This window comes from Magallana gigas, chromosome 8 (genome assembly GCF_963853765.1).
Source record: "Magallana gigas chromosome 8, xbMagGiga1.1, whole genome shotgun sequence".
Classification (NCBI taxonomy): domain Eukaryota; kingdom Metazoa; phylum Mollusca; class Bivalvia; order Ostreida; family Ostreidae; genus Magallana; species Magallana gigas.
Genome location: NC_088860.1, coordinates 30994088 through 31017929, shown reverse-complemented (window position 1 = coordinate 31017929; position 23842 = coordinate 30994088). Strand labels below are relative to the sequence as shown.

Genomic DNA, 23842 nt, shown 5'->3' with positions numbered 1-23842 from the left:
CTTTCTCTTTTCCCCCATAGAAACGAGAAAATAATTTTGTTTACTTGTTTAAATATAGTTTGATCAGGGTTTTCAAGTATTGTTGCGACATAAAGAAGCTTAGAAATAATTAAAGAATTAATTATCTGACATTTTCCGAAGAGAGTTAGCTTTCTTGTTCGCCATGAGTCCAATATTTTTTCGAACTCTCTCAGCTTACATAGCCAGTTTTTTTCATTACACTCTATTTTATTATGTCCTATGTAAATACCTAGACATTTTACTGTATTTATGTTTATTTTGATATTTTTTATGGTTGTATCCTCCTTAAGAATGTTTCTAAGTTCTCCCAATACTATACATTCAGTTTTTGATAGATTTAATTTTGTTCCTGAAACATTTCCAAAATTTTCTATGATTTGGATTGCTTTTTCTAGAGAGGTTATGTCTCTTAAAGGAAAGGTGACATTTAAATATTCATTGCACGGGTTTTAACTGACCGATGTTAGCGCGGAAAGTTATATAGCCATTCGAAGGCTCTTTTCAGTGCAGATAACTTAATTCCCACCCACCCGCCGTTGCTTTTGATGTTTTTTTTTAATATTATGTTAAAATATTGTTTTATTTTGTAGAAATGAAGATAAAGAAGAAAACTATGTATTTAGATTTGTGTACTTTCACGAATAAGTAAACTGCACTTCAGAGCGCTTCACATCCTAATATACGTGTTTGTGTTTTATTTTATAAATTATTTATGTTCGTTTGAGTGGAACGAATAAGAACATAAATTGTAATATTGACACTACAATGTTAATTAAATTTTTCTATATAAAAGAAGATTTACGGTACGAATAAAAGAATTCCGGATAATTTAGAGTTATCGAACATTGCTGGGATCCGAGATCGTTAACAGGAAGTTGACGTCCGGTTGGTACAAAATTATATCCCAACGTATGGCATGCCTGCCGGTAAACAAAGAGTGTACAGTGTGTTAAAATTTCAAGCATCTGTGATAAATAGTTGTTGAGAATTCTTTGACATAAATTTGATTGAAAATTTAGGCTAAAAATAAACTAAGTCGTCATTTAACAAGAAGTTGACGTCCTACTGGTGCAAAAACATATTCCAACATATGGTATGCCTCATCTTCGTTAGCCAAGTGTCCGATTCGTTATGAATCGGACACTTGGCTAGCGAAGATGGGTATGCCTATACAAAGAGTGTATTAAAATTTCAAGAATCTGCGATAAATAGTTACTGAGAAATATTTGAAGACAATTTTGACTTAAAATAAACAAATTCGTCATTTAACAGGAAGTTGACGTCCGATTGATGCAAAAATATATCCCAACGTATGGCATGCCTAAACAAACAGTATGTTAAAATTTCAAGCATCGGCAATGAATAGTTGCTTAGAAAAATGTGACAAAAATTTTTGTCACTGACAGACAGACACACTCACACACAAGGAACAATACACCTCATCTCATTCGGAGCAGGGGTATACATACAACTAGATGTATCCTTAGAAATTTTAAAGTAAAGATAAACAATCTTTCATTATTAACCATGTTTATTTTGGTACATCAGGTCAAGTGAAACCACTACCTTGGATTTACTGACGATTCAAGTGGAGAACAGCACTCTATAAATATTTACATGTTTCTATGGCAACAAAATGCAAAATGAAGGTATGAAGAAAATAAAACAATGATCTCACTGATTTTTTTTTTTATCAGAATAAAAATATTGATTTAAATTATATGTTTCTAATCACAAACTGAACACAATCCTCAAAATATACATCAATATGATATCACACACATTAAACAATAGAAAAAGGGGGAAATATTTTCTGTTTGGTGATAAGTTAAGGTCTATGTATATGTACAAATTAAACAAATCTGTTAAAAATTTATCTGCTGCACAAGTACATCACCAATATGCATGTTAGCATTGATGCTTACAAAGTGTAATTTGTTTAAGAAACTAAAATACTACAATATAAACCCATGATCTATCAGTTCACATTGGATGAAAGAGTGTCTAGAAAAATCTATTTTTCTAACAAAATAATACATGAACTCATTTACTCACACCTGTCCAATAAATATAAGACAAAAATCAACACTCTGATGAGAGGTCTTCAACAAAATTAAAACTTTGCGCTTAGCAACTAATGGTTGCTCAGCAACTAATGCAATCAGACCTCCTCCAATGTCTCACACAAGCAACAATTACTATTCTTTTTTTTTGGAGTGTGAAAGACATCCAAGGAGTTCCCACTGGAAACAGATGAGTCAAACTGTATAACAATATTATCTTCAAAAGTCAACAGTTTTTGTTCCACTCTGCTCCCGATGGTAGAGTGGTCTGATGACTTGGCTTGGTTAGATGAACTATTTGGATGATTGAAACAGACCTCTTTCAGAACATGGCCAGCTGAGCTAAAGGTCCCTAGGCCTGGGTACTTCCCCCACCCCCTCAACCCCTCCCCGACAAACCCACAAACACACAAGCAACCCCCCAAAGAACATGAACATGTGGAGGGTAAATATCACAGACAAGAGCACAATGGGGGACAACTTCTTAATACCTCTCTACAGATAGTCAGAAGAAAATGGTTACATTTATTTTAATGGTTTTCACACAGATTTGATTTTTTTCTTTCAACTTAAGCAGATTCTGCCATTTTGATGTATCAGAATAGAGTTTATCTGTGTATAATCTTTCCAGAAGAGAAATGTTTACCTGAGATATGCGGAGATTTTAGACATTGTTCAAAGCAAGAATATAAAGTGTAGGCAATATGGGGATGAATCAAAGAGCACGGTTTAACACTCACGTAATTCATCAACAGCAATCTAAAATCAACAAGTTGAGCAGATGGATAATGTGGTGATGTCTACAAGAGGCATGCTATCTTTTGTCAATTCGTTCACCATTTTATAACTGACTTTAACAGATACAACAATAAATACCTTTTCTTCTTTTTTACAAAAAACAAGCTCAAATAGCTATGACAATAAAATTGAACCATGTTTTAGTTATGATTTGAAATTATGCTGTTCTTCCATCAAAGGAAGTTCAATAATGATCAGATGTGTTTGCAAAGAAAAATTATTATCAAAATGTTGTTACAAATAATAACAACTAATAAGTATACAACCAATATTATAAACATATGATTGATATAAAAATCGTTCTCATTTCTCTATTTCCGTACTCTGTGTTTGGGTTAATGTACACATATAAAAATCATTTAAAAAGTTTTAATTAATGTAAAACAAATCAGTGCTGCTATTATACATGAAACATCCTAGCATAAACTCTCAGCTAACAAAATATGGATATTGTTTTCATTTATAAATCTTACTCTTCTATTGCACTGCCAAATTGAGAATAAAATAGACTCCATATGCCCTTTAAATTTAGCACTAATATCCAATTTTTTGTTGGTGTAATCCACTATTGTAAAAAGCACCAGTCATAGTTTAAAAAACAACTGAACATTTGTACAATGAAAGAAAATACTGTAAACGTAATATATTTGGCGTGTACAATATTTGGCGAAAATTAGTTTTTGAACAAGTTGGCCTGGATTTGAATTAGCGTAGTCCTGAATGCGACCATTCTTATACATTTATGCATGGCATTTAATGTTGTACTTGCTTTAGCGGAAGCCGCATTCCGCCAAAAACACTAAATAGAATACACAGCCAAATGTAGTATGTTTACAGTATGGTAATAACATGATTACATACTTAAACATTTTAACACCTCCTTCATGTTTTGTATATTTTGATAACGTCTTTAATTTCTTGTCTACATATAGGACAGAGAGCACTTTTATGGTTTTTCACAACTATTGCACATTCAAAGCACATGCACATGTGTCCACAAGTGTACAGCACGGCATTCACAGCACGTTCATAGCACACTGTGCACTCGCTAGCTTCCGTCTCAGAACATGAGTCCATGGTAGTCTCAGGCGACGTGGGAAGAGATTTGATATATCCGGTTTTTTGTTGCGGCGACATCGGTTCCGTCGATGTGACGCCTGTCGGAACACTGTAACTCCGCATCATACTGTAGTTGGGATGCCCTGATGAATGAATGATGGAACTAGATGATGCCGGAGCAGGGCCACCAAGGGCCACCTGTGCCGTGTTGGGGTCCCTGGGGGGTAGGGTCACGGTCAGCTGTGGCATGCTTGTTTGGGTCATGAATGGTGTGGACCTGGGTCGTGGAGGGATAGGAGGAACATGTGTTGTTACACCTGGAAACATAAAGTTGAAAGTTACACCTTATAACAAATTAGAATTCATACCTACCATATAACAAAAAAATTTGAAAAAATAAGGAATCAAATACTGATATTTTATACATATTGCAAAACTTGTGGGGTTTTTTTTCTTTTCGTGTTGCTATCTATCATATGATTGTAGATGTCATAAACAAACACTATCATGATAGATGTGAGAGTATCATCACAAATTCTTGAACTTGTCCGACATCATTTACACGAGCAAACAATAAATATTAAACACATGGCTAAGACTGCATGTTTACATTCTTAAACAATCTCACGATTCAGGAAATTCACATTAACAGTTTTTGCTGCCTTATGAACAAACACTTACAAAGCTACTCAGATTTAACAAACGTCTAGCCTGAATGCAAACAAGTTATACAATAGAGCCATTGTTACCGATACTCCGGATCCTCTGAATGTTTCCATAGACATCAAAAAACAACCACAGAGGAAGAGTCTTGTCCACATGCATCAGGGTTGCCACTTTGGTGTTATTCTTAGAGTAGCGAACTTCACCTAAATTTTAAAATGGAGGTTAAAATTCATTCCAGGAAGTAAGAAATATACATAAACAAGAAAATATATGTACAAACACAAAACAAGTTATCTGTTTCCTAATAGTGTCTCTTGATCTCCCATTGAAAATATCCATCTAAATCTGTGTGAGCCAACTTTTGAATCCTTTTTGCATCATTACAAAGATATATCAATCATATATCTCCTTGTAATTTGAATTCTAAATATTCATGTTAATGAATACACAAGCATCAGTTGAACATCAATTCCAGGTATAAGATTTCAATTCTGATTACAGGGGGTTAGACTTAAGGTGGTATGGGACACCTCCATATTGTACATGACATGCTTCCTACCAAAACAAACAATAAAATCAAGTATAATTTTATACTATTTTTCTTTCCTACAATGTTTACCTAACAGTGTAGCGCAGTGGGTTAAAGTGATTGCTACCAATCTGTAAGTTATGAGTTCGAATCCCGCTGGGGCTTATATTTTTTTTACTTTTCCAAAAAAAATAAAATAAAAAAAACATGTATTTTGGTCAAATAATGTAAAATTTGAAAATGCTAAACGAGTGAAAGTAGTTTCACTATAATGTACTTTTATCCACATCAATAGCTACAGACGTCCCATACCACCTTATCAAGGATAATGATTTAAAAACCTTATAAATTCAGTATTATCTGCTTGAAATACACCAGTGGAGAGACATATTGACAGTTTCACTTCTTTTCATGAACATGTTGATCTCCTTTATGATAATGACATGTGTACACAACTATTATCACATCTTTAAGGTATTAAAGTTAACAAAATAAAAAATTTTTTTTACAAAACGAGTTAGAATCCATATACATTTATCAATAAATTAAAGGTAAATTTATTTTCTTCAAACGAAAAGTTCTTAACCCATCTTGGTTATGCTTTAGAAGAAAGTTGGTTAGGTTCCTCTGTAAGATTTTGTCTGGTTATTCTCTCGTTTACAATGCTTATATTATATACAGAGTGCACTAAATCGTTTCAGTCTACATAATATGGTATCTGGATAGGACTATATGCAAAATCTTAACAGCTCATTGAGAAGAATGACCACACCTTATCACTGTCACACAGCGCCCTGCAACTGTCACGTAAATACAACCTCCAACTGTAGCAAATAAATACATATTTACAACCTCCAACTGTAGAAAATACATAAATACAACCTCCAACTATAGCAAATGCATAAATACAACCTCCAACTGTAGAAAATACATAAATACGACCTCCAACTATAGCAAATGCATAAATACGACCTCCAACTATAGCAAATGCAGCTTTAGCACTTCCACAACTTCATACAATGCTGTTGTCACTTTAACACGCAATTGTCACTCTACAGTTACCCATGCTCTTCCCCTGAACACAACATCTTACACACTCAATTTTGAACGACATGCTGGCCATTTCTTAAACTTATTGATCTCCTGAAGAAGAGAAACTATCTATAAGGATATAGGTATTCATTCAAAATTTTAGCAATTTTTCTTCACTAAATAATAGAATTAAATCTAAAATTTTAAGCAGATCTTATAGGTAATTTGCTGAACACGCACCTAGCCTTCTTAATGCACTTACATATAACACTTCATTGCACATGTAAATTTTGAAAAACATGATGCTGTATTAATACAACTTCCCTAAAGTAACTAAATTTGGACAGTTTTTGATGGTGTTTTGTGTGAAGTTGTGTTACCATGACAATGTGTTTCATGATAGTGTTTTAGCATGTTGCACATAGATTTGTTTGGGTGACAGCTTGTTGTGAGTGATGGTTTTTTTCTCATCACCCTACTGGGCTTTTGCAAATTGAAACCATATAAAATCATACACTATTTCAAGAATTTAACTACAGCTCTGACAATGGAAAAAATAATCAGGCCTTAGTGTTGGAGCAGAATATGCCCAATGCAATGACAACATCCAAAAGCACACCTTTGACAACAACACATTGAACAGCACCTTGTGTTGCTCTAATAAACATTACAACAGACTCTCATAGTGATGCAGTTTCACTAAATTTGCAATCTCACTAACTCAACTTCTCTCAAATATGCTGCCATGCTAACACACTCTTTAACTACACACTATCACACACAACTTCCCTATAATCTATATATGTCTGTGAAGTTGTGCAACTTCATGTGTCCCATGTGTTACCATTACAGTATGCAAATAATGTTGTGCGACAGTGCAATGAAGTGTTGTATGATGTTGTACAGTGTTATTTTGAAGAGGGTGTGTGTAATACATTGTGCGAGAGGCATTTGGGTGCATTTTTTTTCAATGCATATTAAGCTAATGCATTAAGCCATATCCAGAGACAATACAATCATATATGCCTGGTGTTTTTTAAACTTTTTGAACAGGATAAGTTGTGATTATACACTTATTCATTTTATAGTATTACATACATACCCAGAACTTGAAGCTTTTCTCATACAAATCTTTTGTAAATTCACACGCTTAAACTGCGTAACAAAGTGACGATTGAAATATGAATTCACATGCACAAAGAAGCAAGGAAATTGGCAGTTCAAAAACCATGACTATATATATATGTGTGCATGTGTTTTTTATCTCTATATCTATACAAACTTGCATGTATCAATGTAGATGTTTATATAAAAAGTTGATTTAAAAATGATTTTACATACATGTATATAATAAAAGAATACAGGAAATTGACAATTGGTATAGACCATGCCTTAATTTAGTTGTGTTCGTGTGTTTTTATCTCTCGCTATATTTTACATATCCCTTTTAAAACTTTTCCTACACCAGACTTGCCTCTGCGTATTAGAGTAATTTTACGCTTTCTCTGAATGAACAGACACACACAGGCAATAGTAATGGGTAAATAATGAACTGCCTAATTGCCACTTTTAAGTTGTAACACTTTAAATTTATTTTTGTTAAAGATCATTGAAAAGAGGTAAAAAAAACACTACAGTTTTATTTTAAACTGCAGGTTTTTTGGTGTAATAAAAGTAATTACATTCCAAGGCATGCATTTCATAGGAAACATGCAGTTCTAGCTGTTTTAAACATGATTATCAATTAAGAATTAACAAAACAATTGGATCCTCCCTGCATGTGTGTGAGAATTACAAAAATTAATTACAAAATTTAAGTTTGTTGTGTAATAACAAAAACGCATCCCCTTAACACTAAAAATTAATACTTGCACCTAGCTTTGGGCAGAATTTTTCATCATGATCGTTTGAACATGCAGATACAAGCACACATGTAAAAAAAATTCTCCCCTCTCTGTTTTTTAAATCTGACTTACGTGTACACATGTTTTAATCACAAATCTTGAGCTATTCAATTTTCACTTTAGAGTCTAATCCTAATGACATTGATAAGTAATTAAATACCAAACCTCAGAACTTCAATTTTGAAAAAAATTGAAGAGTTCTTTTTTGAAAGGTTGACCTACCATTAAGAGTCAAATGAAAGCACAATTCATCTCCGATTTCTGGCGTTCTACAGACATCTTTGTTGACCACCCAGTACTCCTTGCGATCCAGTAACATATCCGAATCATCTGGCAAATCCTCCCTTGTTACCTCCCTTGGATCACAGGCTGTAAATCCCACTGCAAGTCCTCCAATAAATGACCGCTCGATTCCCAACACTTGTATCACAATTTTTTCACCACATTTCAGCGGACGGGACGAAAACACATAAGCGTTACAATATTCCTCATCGGCTCTCACCGCAATTGTTCTGTTCGCATCCACAACTCGTATATTTTTTCCAGAGAGTTCGTGCCAACTCATGGGCCTGAAGTTCACGTTCGAGTAGTAGCGGATTGGAATTGAAGGCGCCGCAGGAGCTAGGACCGTGGTTTCACTGTGAAGGTTCACAAGACTAGAGGACGGGAACTGTGTCCGGGGTCCCGAGGGCAGGGATTCCCTCTGAGGTATGGGAGGGGGCAAGACATTGTTCAATGCCCCAAGGGATCCCAGGGGCCCAGAATTGTTCAACCTCTCTAAAACAAGGAAAGAAAAAAATCATTTAATGTGTTATCAACAGTACATAAAAGGATGTACCATCAATATTTTATATCGAGACCAAGTCTGGATGATTTTCTTTTCCAGTTGTCTTATTGTTTGGTTATAAAATAAGTTCATGGTAAATCAATACTTATCAAAACCTAAAGCAGAGCAAGCAGCTTGTTTGACTGACTCAATACAATGGGGGGAAAAACAGAGAAAACTAAAATATAGCCCATGGTAATGCTATTCCTTCGAAACCTTAGTTTATACTGATGGACTTTGTTACTACTGAATCTTTGATGGTTTACAAACTAGAGGAATCTTACTGCCCTAGATATAAAGCTCACAAGACAGAACCCTGAACTAGTTTTGATAATGGAGCATAATCTTCCTGCTAGTGAAATACTGAAAAATGACACTTCCTCCATACAAAATATCTGTTAAAACAAAAAGAAATGACACACAAAATACTTACTACTTTGACTTTTACCCATATCTGAGATAAAACCTGAAGATCTCCATATATAGTCCTGTGGGTTTTTTTTTGTACAGAACTTTGTTGAGAGCAGACGCACGAGATCTTAGCGATTGAACTGGCACAGTACAGCGACCATATTTTTTCCAATCAGGATATTAAAACTCAGGCACAAGTAGGACAGGAACTGTCTACATTACGCTGTCCTTACACTCCCCAGAATACTGTCTCCTCACTCAAGTTTTCGTAACGTACACAACGATATATATGTATTTTTTTTTCTTATACCTAATTTGCCCTAAAGGGTGTCATGAACTTACGAAACTTTAGTAAGCTGACGATGCGGGGCAGGATATTTAATGGCTGTATATATTTGTACATGTATTGAGAAAACAATCTACCTGGACTTTAAAACTCTTCTGTTGACACTGCGCAATAAGGGATACCGGTATACAGGTGTATATATATTTAGACCTGACAAAAGTTTATTTCCAAATGACACTTTCATTTTCTGTCAATCAAACTGAGGAATTAGGAAATGATCCCTGTGTTTATAGAAGTTTTGGTACTACCAGTATTCACAATCCACTGGTTTTTTAATGTTCAAGAGATTTAGCCCCTTTTTCATACCACAGGTATAGTTCTTATTCAGTTTTATTATTAATATCCCCCCAAAAATTTCGAAGATCATTATCAGCCTACATAAAAAATATCTGAACAAAAATATTACAAAATATATATCTTTTTATGCAAAAAAAAAACTTCAAGGCTATTAAAGTGCATGTTTCCTTCGACAGATAAATAACAACATGCTTCAATGGATTTCTTGTTCTTTGTTAGCTTTAATGCGCATCAGAAATCATCCAAACCTAATAACTCATAACTGTCCCCTTTCTAACTGCTCAAGGCACGAAAAAAGGATGCATGACGTACATTTTGTAAGATTTTTTTTTATTAATAATACGCAGAAAATAAAAATGATAGATTATCGGCAATGTTTTCCCCATTGACCTCCAACCTAAGCCTCACAGCTGTACCTAACTATTCTCAAGAGGTTCAGGCACCGTACCATTTTCTCTGGCAGTGTGCCTTTTTGATGTTTTTAAAGCTTATCTCCCAACGAAAAGCATGAAGCCTTCAAAAATGTTGAGTACCGTATAAACACTGGGGTAATGTTTATATCATATGTGCAAAAAAAAATAGCACAGATAAAACCCAGGGTGTGCAGAGTTCAGGCTCCAAGAACCACTGGGAAACTATCTACATCTTTTGATATTATATTATACCCAGAAACATGCTTTACAACTCTGCAGGAGGTGCATTTATCCAATGCAATACATGAAGTACATCGACAAGGTTTATCCTTATCAACAGTCGAACAACAAATTAATGATGCACATTTTGCAGTTGTCCTAGGTGCAAGCACTTAACAAAAGTGTCCAATAAAGATTTTTTCGTTGAGAAAGTAATCTTAAACGTTTCGAAGCAATTATTCACCTGGTGTTTTATTCTTTATTTGACCCCTTACCATGCAGTTGACAAATAATCATGATTTACAAATTAACTACATCTGAAACAACCTGTATTATATTCATCTCTGTCTGCCTGGGCTGGACAACATTATTTCAATTTTTGTACCTTATGAACCTGCAGCAAAAACTTCAAACAGCCTGTCATAACTTTAGATCTAGACACGATTTACAAGCCTTCGAGTCCAGACTGTATGTGTATACTATAGTGCATTACCACAGTCATCCTAAATAGCACCCACATCCTAAAATCTGTCAAACTTTTTTAACAATCGAGTGCAAGCACTTCTGATATGATTTATCATTAGTAAAATTACCAATAAATTTCATATCTATGTGTGAAATAATTTAAACATGGATCTATAAGCAGACCTAACAAAAGATCTTCTTTCTGGTCTTCTAATAATAGAGCTTCATTTTTGTGCTCTAACTAGGATAGATATGGTATGCAATAATTCATGTAGAGTGCCATTAAATCAGTGTCTCACACAGTCATGAACTTTCATTGATGAAAGCTCTCTACTCTCTAGTTCACCTCTTACTCTAAAACACTGAATATGACACAAAAAATCTCCACTGGTCATTTTCCAATGATCGTTCAGTTTGTATTCTTTTAAAAAGGTATCTTAAAACACAAGATTACTTTTTCTTTTTTTAAAGTGACTTATAGAATTCCATTGAGAAACAAGTAGAATTAGAACCATGTAAAAACTCGTATTTTTTGGTAAAGGAAATAATTTGTGTGTCACAATTTCACTTTTAAACATGAAATAATGAAAAAGCTAAAATATTCTTACCCGGATTAACAAACTCAATGCCAATGGTATTGCCATAAATATCCAGAAGAGTCCATAGTGGGGATAACGTGGATACACCAGTGAAAAACAGTCCCACATCCTCTCCGTTAATGCCATACATAACGTCGCCATTACGGGTGACGTAGAAATGAAGAATGTTATTAAAGGCCGCATATCGCTCACCCAGAGCCTTGGCCCAGCAGCCTTGTTTGTTTGTCATGTCGGGGCACGCATATCGGGGTAGGTCCGAACCCCTCACCGACCCTGGGTCAATGTTTGTAAATCCAAACCGTAAAACCCCGCTCCAGCTACTGGAAGTCTCAGCGAAGCGGATGTAGACTTTTTCATTGATGGCGATTGGACGGCTGCTGAAGCAGATGGCCTTGCAGAAACTGTCTCCTCGCTTGGCCAGCGTGTTGTCGTTGAGAAGGATCACATTGTCGCCATGAATCTCGTGGAATTTGACGGGCCAGCTGACTTGAATGGAGGCTAAGTCCCCAGTGCTGTGTCCTGAAAGTAATTAAAACATGCTTGTCTTAAAGAAAATGCTAGCTTTGTGCAAGACGACAGTAGTATACTGGCTACATCATGTATAAGTACCTGATAGAAAAGTACCCTACAAGTTTTAATAAAATATTTGGAGAAGAGGGTGCTGATATTAATGTTGCATCCATTCTGTAGCAATTAACCACACCATATGTATATGGAATTATCACAAGTATACATTCAAAATGTACAGTAAGAAATATGATATTATCCATACTGAAATCATAATTTTTTTGGATTTTAAAAGATACATCTATTAATAATACATGTATGGGTAATACAACTTATCGGTGCAATGGTAACTACGGCAGCTTATTTGGGGAGGGTTGGAAATAATACAGTTTTAACTTACACCAGACACTGCATTATATAATGGTCCAAATATAACACTGCTCCAAGGTTGATAAACTTTTTTACCAAATGGGCCCTTCTGTTACTGACAAAATCTGACAATTTAAAACATGTTACCTGGTATGTTTTCTATATACATGTATAATTTATTAATAACTGGCCATTCTTACAAAGGATGCAGTTTAAACAATTCTGAAAAAAAAATTAGTCCATCCATTAATTTGGCATCTCAACATTTATCTATAGATGTGTTAAATTCAATGTGTTCTGTAGGCGAGACTACAACCCAATCTCTTGTACATCATGTCTGTAAAGTCTCGAAACTTGCAGATTATGTACAGTGTGGGAGTGAAATGCAACGAAATGAGTGACATTTTGCTGACATCCTAAGAATGCCACTGTGCTCTTATCTTTTCATAATTTTTTTTTCTCCATTTTTATGAAAAAAGTTATTGATTTCAGTGTTTAAAAATAAACTTCCATGGAATGTGAGCAAGCTTAAGAATTCACCTTATCACTGCTTTCCAAGTTAAACTTTGTTGAAATGAACAGATTCCTTAAAATGGTGTAGCCTCAGTTTCCACAGATAGTACTAGGTCAACTCAACTCATGGTTGAAACAGTCTAACCTTTCCGGAAGTCGATTTGTAAAATGTTCTTTATTCAAACTTTTTAATTACTGAATTTTTTTCAAGGCTCATATTTTTTCATCATGTGTTGCAATTTTTCAAACATGAAGGAAACCTGTTATGTTTTTAATTTGCAGTACCGGTAGTATTTTTTAAATGATCTTTTAATTACTGCATTGTTTATAATGGCCCTTACTTATGAACATAACAAACTAATTTCTTGTTTTTATTTTTAGCAATATAGAAATGATAGAATAGATCATCACAAATCCTAAAAGATACAACATCTAATTTCTAACCCAATTAAATTGATGGGGAAAAAAACAATAACATATATATCCAAAAATCATGAATAAAAGTACGTTTCACCTTTTAAACAATGCACTGATAAAAAAGAGATGCTGAGATTTGAAAAAATGAAAAATTCAACTTATATGTTCCAACATACATGTATCTATAAAGTGAGTATACAATGAAGTCTAAATATTTATCCCTATGTCAGCAAAAGCTGTCTACAGCTGAAAAATCAGGATGCCACAATGCTAGCATAGCTATTAAAGATAAGACCCTCTGGACAGTGTGTAGGTGTTTGGATAAGATAGCCCTGCAATCAGACACTATCTGACCATCTACCTCTGCCCAAACTGATGGCGAGGATGAAAAAAATAAAATTATACCCCGTCCAACCTTAGTGAAACCATATTTTAACTACTTTGTATAATTTATGGAATTTTCATATATTTGGTGCCATTTAGATTTTGAATTCATTCTATTAATGACAAATCAAATGATAATGATGATGACATGAAGATGATGATGATTATGAAGATGATGATGATGATGATGATGATGATGATGATGATGATGATGATGATGATGATGATGATGATGATGATGATGATGATGATGAATACCTGGTAATGTACTTTTCTCAAATTGAGTAATAAAAAAGTTTGAGAAAAATTATATATGTTATCAGGAATCTCTCCCATCATCTTTCATCTTGGCTCACATCAATTTCTCTATAAATACAAAGATTAGATTTGAACTTTCCATAAGCAGTCAAACCTAATTAGCACAGATATTGTTGCAAATCAGTCGAAACAATTAGACCATGAAAGCAGGTGCAACCGAAAAACTTATCAACAAGCCACAGGGGCAGGGAGGGGAGATGGAGAGAAAACATACAGCTCTGATAGCATGCACCACTTGGCGGTTCCTTGCAGACTCTGGAAGTTATACCAGCTAACAGATGTAAAATAACAGCGAATCTGATATACCCGAACAGTAAATGTGGCGGCACACTGTGTAACAATGTGAAGAGGAGATAATGGAAGACCTGTACATATAATAAGTGACAGATCGCCATCTTCTCTTCTATTTTTTTTTTATCTCAATAGACATAACCCATCTGGGTAAAAACAGAAATAAAATGCAATATCAAAAAGGTCAGGTCTGGACAGACAGAGAATCAAGACATAAAACAATGTTGTCTATCCATGTTCCATTTTCCCCAAGTGCCTACTCTTTCTCACTGCAATAAATGCAACACACTAATGCAGGTACATTAACAGTGTCTGCCAGCATAATCCCTTATTCAATTCATCTTCTCTACTCTCAGGGAATAAATCGGTTGCTTCTTCTGCAGCGGGGCCCTTAGAATCTTCAATGCGACATCAGCCGCAGCAGGCATAAAAACCCACCATATAGTCTCTACATTCATATCCACATAAAAATATCAATGGGACATTACCAAAATGGCTGTTCTAAACTCGAAGACAGCGTGCCAGACACAATTAGGCATCATCTTCATCACAACATTTAGAACCAGTGCAATTAATGCAACCCTCCAGAAACACATGTTGTTCATTATCTGCCAAAAACAACACAATCTTGCTTGCCTGTTGCATAACCTGATCAATTTGTACAACTTGTCAAAAGAGTTGCAACAAAACATGGATAAAAATACCAGCACAACTAAACAGTCTGCCATGTGGTCAGGGGAAAAAATCCACATAAAGGGGGGAAAAGAGTTTGAAGCAATGAGCTCAATTTCTAATAAAAGTACACAAATGTTCCATCGGTTATTATTGGAAGAACCCACGTTTGTTCTTTTTTCTGATCACAAAAAGTGTGTAAATGGGATAGAAAATGGTTAAACCAGACCATGAATTCTTGATGGAAGAAGCAAAAAACCACCACCACCAAACTGCCAATGTAACAGAAGTATGAACACCAGTTTATGTGGTTTTATGGCTTCAGTTTATGTTGTCTTCAAGATAAAGAGAGCCCATAAAGAGGAAACTTCTGTCAAGTTCTGGGAAGCAATTCACCGCCTCTTAGAAAGAGCTGATAGAAAGTTCAGCAACCTTAAAGTTTATTGTTTTATTTCTTGACACTTGAAATAATCAAACTACTTTAAAATTTCTTCATTATTTCAGTGACAACTGCAATACATTCATCATTGATCATTTATACCTAGAGTTACTGCTATACAATAGATTCTCAACTGGACCACAATTTTTCTTTTGGATCAAATTTTCATGGTTGTGTTTCAATGCACATATTCATGAATAATGTTAATAATAATGTCTTCACCAATAAACAAAATACTATTACAGTTAATTTTTTCAAGCATCATTTTACTTGTAAACACCCCCAACTTTGAACAATGAGCGACTTTGTCTATAGGGTTCATATGACAAGTCAGTAATTTGAATATCTGATAGGCGTTGTGCAGAATTCATATCAACAGGTATGTTAAATTACACCTTGTATAATCCCGAAATGCAGCCATTTCGTAAGCTAGAACTTGAATTTATACTCTACCTAAAATGTGTGCCCAGTGGCAAACATATATCAAATCTAACCTTTTAAACCTGCTTATAAAGATTAGCTACATGCTTTTCATCACTCATATCATGAATATTTGACAGTATTTTGACCAGACATGTTTGATCCACATGTATGCACTTATCAAGTAGTGACATACCACCTACAGCAATACGAGACATACCTGTACAATATCTTTTGTTACATACTCACATTGTTTTACGTTTGTGGAACATATTTCAGTACATGTATTTATAAAACAATTACCAGTATAAGAACTTTCTACCACAAGGATCTTATTTCATGAAAGTCAATAATAATAAAAAAAACTTTTCAAATAGAAAATGCAACATTGTACAAAAATGCACATGGTTTTGAGCCCATAATGCAGTTCTGCGTTTTCCTACTATCTTGCACTGACTTGATCTGCCACAGGAGAATTCTTCGAGTTGGCAAAATCTTGTCGAAAACTTACACCAAGATAAACTCAAACACCAAAATTGTTGGCAATTTATACACAGCTTTTCAAAACCATTTTTTTCTTTCTTTCATGTGTGATGCAATGGTGTTCAATCTTTAGATAGATCAGTTGAGAAAAATCCAGAAGCTCACAGAAGCAAAGAATTTCAGAATAGGTAATGTTCTACGACAAAGAATTTTTTTAATGTTTACTGGTATGTAGTATGTACAGTACCAGTAAATAGGATGCAGGACCAGGACACTGTTACACAGAAAGGACAATCGTGTTGATCTTTCATTAGTATTCACTGCGCCGTGATTTGCAAACAGGAATTAGATGCAGATGTTGCATCATGAAGCCTGTACTTTTATCAATCATCCAGAACTTTGAAGAACATGTGCTAGAGATCAAAGATTGTGTATCGAAACGATGAACCGATTACATGTTCGGTGTCTGCATTTGCATGAACAACTTCATACCATTCTGATAAGCCAAGATGGAGCAGGAATGCGAAGTACTGCCCATCTTACATAAATATCAGCCTATACCATTAACCATTATACACTGCTGTATATATATACATGTACAAACAAATACCAAAGATATAGCTGTCCAAGAATGAAAAGAATGTCATATGGTTAACATTTGATAAAAGGAATTGTCAAAATTTCATCCTTTGGATGACCTAATTCTCTACAGGCAAAAATAAATTAAAATGTAACACATATATATATGGATCAGAAATCAAAGATGTCTGACACCTACTATATTGAGTCCCGCGATAAAGGCCTCTGTGCATCCGCCCCATCCATCCCGCCTGCTGCAACATGTGCAAGTCTGTTCCATGAAAGTCCAAGTGATGCGAGGCTGATCTCTTGGCCGCGAAAAACCGCCTGGCCGTGGAATTCACATTGGTGGTGGAATTGGCGGTGACAGCGGTGTTCACGGTGGTAGAAGAATCAAAAGATATGGTCTCCATGGTCAAAACTCCCATTTCATCTCTGTTTATTTTTGGCGGCTTAACAAGCTACTCACAACATCTTTGGGAGTTTGGTGCAGACGATGTTTTGAAATCCATTTGTACATCCACGGCTTCCCTCTGCCTCTTATCTTGTACAGGGCCCCTTCCAGGATGCTGGTGATCAGCAAGCAGTATCACAGAGAAACGGTAATTCAAAACTCAGCTGTACATCCCGATAGCAGAGAGGGGTAAAAAATGGGGGAAATGTCAAAATAATGATTGGAGCCTGTTTGATGATGAAAGAAGGGAGTGTGCCAATACCTTGTATTGATAAAAAGGGGATTAGATTGAAGTTGGTCTCCCTACCTTAAAACACACTCAGTCCTCAAAGAACAGAGATTTAGCAACAAGTGCTCAATTAAAAAACTTTTAAAGAAATGCTGATAACTTATGAAAAACAGATAAGAAAAAAACTAATATTTGTTTTATTTCTTTATTCATACAGAGTTTTGCTTTACATGAGAAGCTTAATGCCATTTGATTCCATGACTTGGATCTGTTATATAGTTTATCTAAAAAGATATTTTTCATATTTAATAGCAGCTAATCTAGGACCATCCCAGACACGATTCAAATTAATATATATGAGTTTACCCCAAACACATTTCAACTTCAATCCAAACATGTTTTCTTTTTCACATCTTTAATTTCAAATTGCTATTTTTTCATTAGTATCCAAGTTTACAGACAAGTTTCTTTATTAAAAGCAAAACAAAAGCCTTGATAAAAAAAATCCAAGAACCTTGTTAATAAAGTTATTTCATAAGCTTTGATAATCAAAAAAGCATGAAGAATTTATTCATTTTTGAAACCATTTTTACTTTTAATTATCTGTGCATGTAATTTTATCAGCTCATATCAATAACTATAAATCAATCATTTCTACCGGTCACTGTTTGCTGCCCAAAAGAACACTCAATTCACACTCAGCTGTGTCAAAACCTGCTGCACATGTGTCTGTGTTAGCTCCCCTGACACGTTATGGGGGATACATTATAGTGTACTACATGTAAAAGCTTATAGTGATACCAGACTAGCCCCTAAAACAGATGTCCAGATCAATGGATATCTACAAGATCACTGTATAAACAATGAGTGAATGATGATGATGAAGCTGATAGCTAATAACAACTGATTCACTGAGCGTGTGAGTCAACTCACAAGGTCATCTCTACAGTAACCTGAGTCAGACCTGATAAACCCAGAGTAGATTTCTGGGTGTCCGGGTCATTCGGTCAAATTCAGCGTTCACAATTAAGCCACACCAAATAAAAACAAACAAACCCACAATATACTTACCATTGCTAGTTAATATGATCATGTCTCTATTCAATTACAAAAAATTGCATGCATTAAATTAACTTATTTTGAGTGACATCAGAATTTTCAGTATTTCTGAATCAATACATTTTTTCTTATAAATACACCTGTCAATGTAATAAATTCTCTCAATGTCTCTTTTATATATATACAAGTAAATGAAATAAATTATCTTGTCTCTCATATAAAAGCAAATGTAATAAAATTAAGCATTTCATCATTATTTCTTTAAAGATATAGTCTCATAACTGCAGTGATGTGTACATACAAAATAAAAATTTGTATGCACACATCACTGTAGTTAAGAGACTGTCAAAAAATGATGATAAAATGCTTATATTTATATTTTTTCATTTCTTGCTTTGTCTGCAAATGTGATTTATACCTAAAGTAATTTTATTTTATCCTAAGGGTAAGTTCATATAAATGGAAGAGCCACTGTAACAGCCACAAGCATGAACTTTGATTTTCCCTCGTGATGTTGCACTTTACAGCATTCAATGTTTATGACATCATAATAAAACATGTCATTTTAACCTTTCAGAACCCTGTGTGTGTTACAGTGTTATATCTGTAGTACTGTAGCTTTCCACACACTTTGCACGCAAAAAATATGAAGCTTTTTTCATTTTGAGAAGACAGAAGACAAGCCTGGCCAATATATGTCATATTGCCCAAAGAGTATAATAAAATAATAAATCAATTGGTTATAAATTGAAATTATAAGAGCAATATATTTAATGATAGTGATTTAATAGATATGTAAAACTTCACTTTAAGCGGATCTCAAACTGCTTTAGCTCAGCTCCTATACATGTAGCTGTAAAAATTCATAGAGAACTATTGTGCCTAGCAAGACTCTGTGTTCATAATGAAAAAAATCAACATAAAACTTATTGGGTTCTTCAATTCCACCAAGCTGTTCTTCAGAGTAATTACCTTGTGTTGAAATTCTCACCATCAATTTCAAAAATCAAAAGCATGGAGAGAAAAGACAAAAAAAAGCCCTCATTATTTCAGAACGATTTCTGACAATTCTGACTGAACTTCAATTGGGAATAAACGTTAATTCTCCACTTAAGATTTTGTTTTGGTGGTGTATCTTCCAGACTCAATAACACTAAATAAATCAAAACATTCTCTCCCTCGGTGGAAGCCAGGGAGTCGATATACTCGGATAAAATCGTGGTACACTTTTTTTGCCGCTGCACTGTAATCTTTATGAAAATGAAATAACAGAACACACACTGACAAGCGATTTGAGAATCTGCCAATTTCTGCATTCGACTTCTGCACAGCGAGAAATGAGGCAGCAGGTATGAAAAACACCGTCTAGTCTGGCAGCTTTGCTTCCAAATTATAAATTGGATTAATAAACAATAATATTTCATTGGAACACATTCCTCTCAGAGATTTCTTATTGCTAAAATGGCTCAAAACCCTGTGATGAAGGGAAATACAGGTACATACTAAAAAGCCCAGTAAATACACTAATGAAAAAAAGATGACAACTGTTCTAGCTTAACCTTCATACTTTGACAGTTCAAAAGTTTAGCAATCTACAGATATATGCAAATTGTTCATTACTCATTTACTGTATCAGTGCAGTATATATTTACATTTTCAAGTGTCTTTGTCTGTGTTAATTAACACTACAAATGATTTTGTAATGTATAGTCTAATACCGGTACATTTCATTAATAACTATTATAATATTTACCGGTAATTGTACAATTGCTGAAAATTACATAAATATAAGTAATAAGGAATCTATCTTTGAATTATATGAGGTGATTAAATACAGTTGAGCATGATCAAATCTGTCATAATGCCTTTTGGGCTTTATTTGATTTGATCATCCCCGACCATATTTGATCACCTCATAATACTCAAAGAATGATTCCTTATCCCTTAAATTCATGCATGAGCATGTTATTTGCCTTTTACCTTTGATGAAATAGATGGGAAAGTTCTATAAACTATAATTAGGGAAACATTACTGTAAGTGTATATGTGTTTTACTCTATGGGCCGGTATATACATGTGCAAGTATTTGCCTTTTTATCAGCAATTTCAACTTTGTTCTTAGGACGGCCGGAATCCAGTTCTTATTACTGCATCATATATATTTTATGAATTAAAACACTATAAAAAAGAAAAAAAAGATCATTATAATAAAAACATCAATACCTCTTTAAAATTACATATTCTTTTTTCTGATGTGAAGTTATATGGACGTGAATACATTACTTTAAAAAATTGATAACAATATCCAATTGGATTGGACACTACGCAAATATGCATTTACCGGTACTTTGATTCTGCTACTCTGTTGTTTTGTTTCAAATCTCAAGTCTGGAAAATGCTAATCATACAGGACTAACACACTAAAAAAGGCATCAATTTCAAATTGTTAATCCGCTGCAGGGCTTGCAATTATCTTTTTGAAGTCTTTTGATTTAATAGAGTTTATTTGTGTTGATAGGTAAAAGTCACAAGTACATTATATTGATTACAATACACATGAACTTTAAAATTTTCTTCATTGGTACATGGCAGGATTTAAATTGTTGATATGAGTCTGTTTGTTGTTGTACTATTTGAATAATGGGGCATGCCTTGATTTGCCTTAATTACTACCAAAACATGAAAAAAATTACCGGGGTAATTAAAGATAACTGTGACAGTCACAAGTTACATTCAGAAAATCAAGAAAAGAACCTGAGAAGATCATCACCAACAGTGTACAACTACATATAAAGCAATGTATTTTAGAAGGGAAGCAACTCTTGATATAAGATGCAGATGTTGCTAACATTAACAGTTTCACAAGTGCTGTAGTATCATATCAGACCTATCTTTTAGAAGCAACACTTTATATTATTTATCTTTTTTTTCTCATTAAAATATAAATGTAAAGGTTGAAGAAAAAGACAAAAATTAAGGGGCATCCTTATTGTTGGACAAATCAAAATAGCCAACAGGACAGGAAGACTAACAGGGCATCATTGCACAGTTCCATTATCTATCATCATGATGCCAGGGGATTTTTCAACCTAGAAGGAGTGGATTGCAAAGACATTTTTTCTTTTTAAATTCATTAGTACCGGTATACATATATTCCATATCCTGATTAACAGTAAATACATATTTATTTCAAAACCTTTTTTTTAAATCTGATAAAAACATACATATCAATACGATATTCTATTACCTGTTATGACTTCACTGTTCCTTTTTTAAATAGATATGCAAACAAAGGGAATGCACCTGAATACTTTCCTCTTACAAAATGGACTGAAATTTTTTGCGGCTTCTATAGATACTAATCTATTAATAAGAAATGCAAGCCTTTTACTTTATTAATGTACATGTATTAAATTATGTTGAGATTAAATCTGATGATAACAAAGCTGAGTATTAAATATTTTCTTAGATGTATAAAAAAAACTTCTGGACAATTAATCTAAAAAAAGCAATATAACAAAATCTTTACTTCTATTTTCAGAAGGGTGTTTTCAAATAAGAATATACCAAAGGAACAATAATTTTTATTTTGCTATATTTTACTATATGTATTGTCCAAAAACATAGCATAGCAAGCAAGATAAAGCTCAAAAGAAGGATGTGGAATTCCTAACAAGTCTTTGGCAACTAGTTAAATATACCAAAAAATTACATCTTCTAATTAAAGGTTCGAAACAACCAGGAGAATTATATACTGCTCATGTACATTGATGTGCTGCTTAAAGAAGTGCAAAGCAATGAAATATCTACTGACAATAAATTGAAGCCACCAGGTTAACAGGTGTATGACTGTCAGTCAATATATCGGGTCTTAATAGCATAGTGATAGAAGTGCCTGCACGGTGTGCCAGAGGCCCTAGGTTCAAGTCCTGAGTGAGACTTGACTTTTCATCACCTGTAACATTTGGCGTCCAATGTACAAATCCCATGATTACTCCCTAGGAACATGTTTCACAACATTTCCTTAACTCTTAGAATTCTACTTGTAAATTTTAAGACGACTTCCTACTAAGAGGGGGAGTATGTCACCGGGTTAATAGGTGTTTGACTGTCAGTCAATATATCAGGTCTCAAAAGCTCAGTGGTAAGAGTGGTGGCATGGTACACCAGAGGCCCAGGGTTCGAGTTCTGGTTAAGACTTGTCTTTTCACCACCTGTCACATTCAATTTTTTCCAATGCAATCTGATTAAGAAATTTCCAATTGATAAGAATAGATAACTTTTTAAAAGCAAAACTTATATTGAATCTTGCAGGTAACGATAATTAAAGAACATTTAAAAATGTTCAAAGGGTGAGGGAGATTCCTTCTCTGACATATCCTTTTTTTTTTTAATCTTTTTTACTTTGACGTATACGCAAGATAAAAAATAGAGGTTTATAATTGTAAAATCTGATATCTCTGATATATTTGACAGTTTGCGGCGCACCTTGTTATACAGTAATAATAAATTCCATCTACCAATTCAAAATGACAAGAATTTTGGCTGCATCCTTAATAAGCAACGTCAAGACAGAGGGGCTGTTTAAAAAAAAAAGAGTTTGTGACCTTTTACTTGTATATTAATATTGTTTGAATTATGAGGTATATGGAAATATCCAACAATAAAGCTAAAAGTGTTGCAAAGCAGGATTGAAGATATATTTCCTTGTGTCAATACACCCGAATAGAATCAAAGTAAGAGAAGTTTTAATGACGGATATTTTATAGTATCAACAGCTGATCAACTTTAGTTGATGTGTCATCACAAAAAATACCTGCTACCGATCTGACACGCCTGTTTACATAAGGCTATTTGCTTACTGAAATAAATAATTTTAGTTAAATATTTCTTGTAAACTGTAGAATAAGCTTACCTTTCCCATGTCCCGAGCTCTGGTTACCCATGTCTCTTGTTTATATAATCCAATGTAAAAGCATGACTATTTCAACATTTCGATCCGAAATAAAACCGGAAGTTGAAGAATGCAATGCTTATATCATTACTAATATATCTATTGA

The 23842-nt window shown here is 34.1% G+C and overlaps 1 protein-coding gene across 3 annotated transcripts; it reads right to left on the bottom strand.

Annotated features, from left to right (window-relative positions):
* Nucleotides 1-1534: 1534 nt before the first annotated feature.
* LOC105347868 (protein neuralized) lies at nt 1535-23825 on the bottom strand. Of its 3 annotated transcripts, none has more exons than XM_011457106.3 (5): nt 23698-23825; nt 11658-12167; nt 8295-8849; nt 4691-4810; nt 1535-4258 (listed from the first exon to the last, which is right to left on the bottom strand). In XM_011457106.3, exons 1-5 carry the CDS (start codon nt 23726-23728, stop codon nt 3765-3767), a joined length of 1710 nt encoding a protein of 569 aa, XP_011455408.3. In that variant the 5' UTR covers nt 23729-23825; the 3' UTR covers nt 1535-3764. The 3 variants fall into 3 exon arrangements, with proteins under 3 accessions (XP_011455408.3, XP_034329851.2, XP_011455407.3); XM_034473960.2 differs by lacking the exon at nt 23698-23825 and adding an exon at nt 18795-18820; XM_011457105.4 differs by lacking the exon at nt 23698-23825 and adding an exon at nt 17240-17642.
* Between the last annotated feature and the right edge of the window lie 17 nt (nt 23826-23842).

Bases quoted from the DNA above. Each gene is read 5' to 3' on its own strand.
- LOC105347868 (XM_011457105.4), bottom strand. From the start codon at position 17,468: ATGGGAGTTTTGACCATGGAGACCATATCTTTTGATTCTTCTACCACC. The intron at 12,168-17,239 runs GTAGGTGTCAGA...AATTACTTTCAG, and splicing joins TTATCGCGGGACTCAATATA to GACACAGCACTGGGGACTTA. The intron at 8,850-11,657 runs GTAAGAATATTT...TCCTTGTTTTAG, and splicing joins CATTGAGTTTGTTAATCCGG to AGAGGTTGAACAATTCTGGG.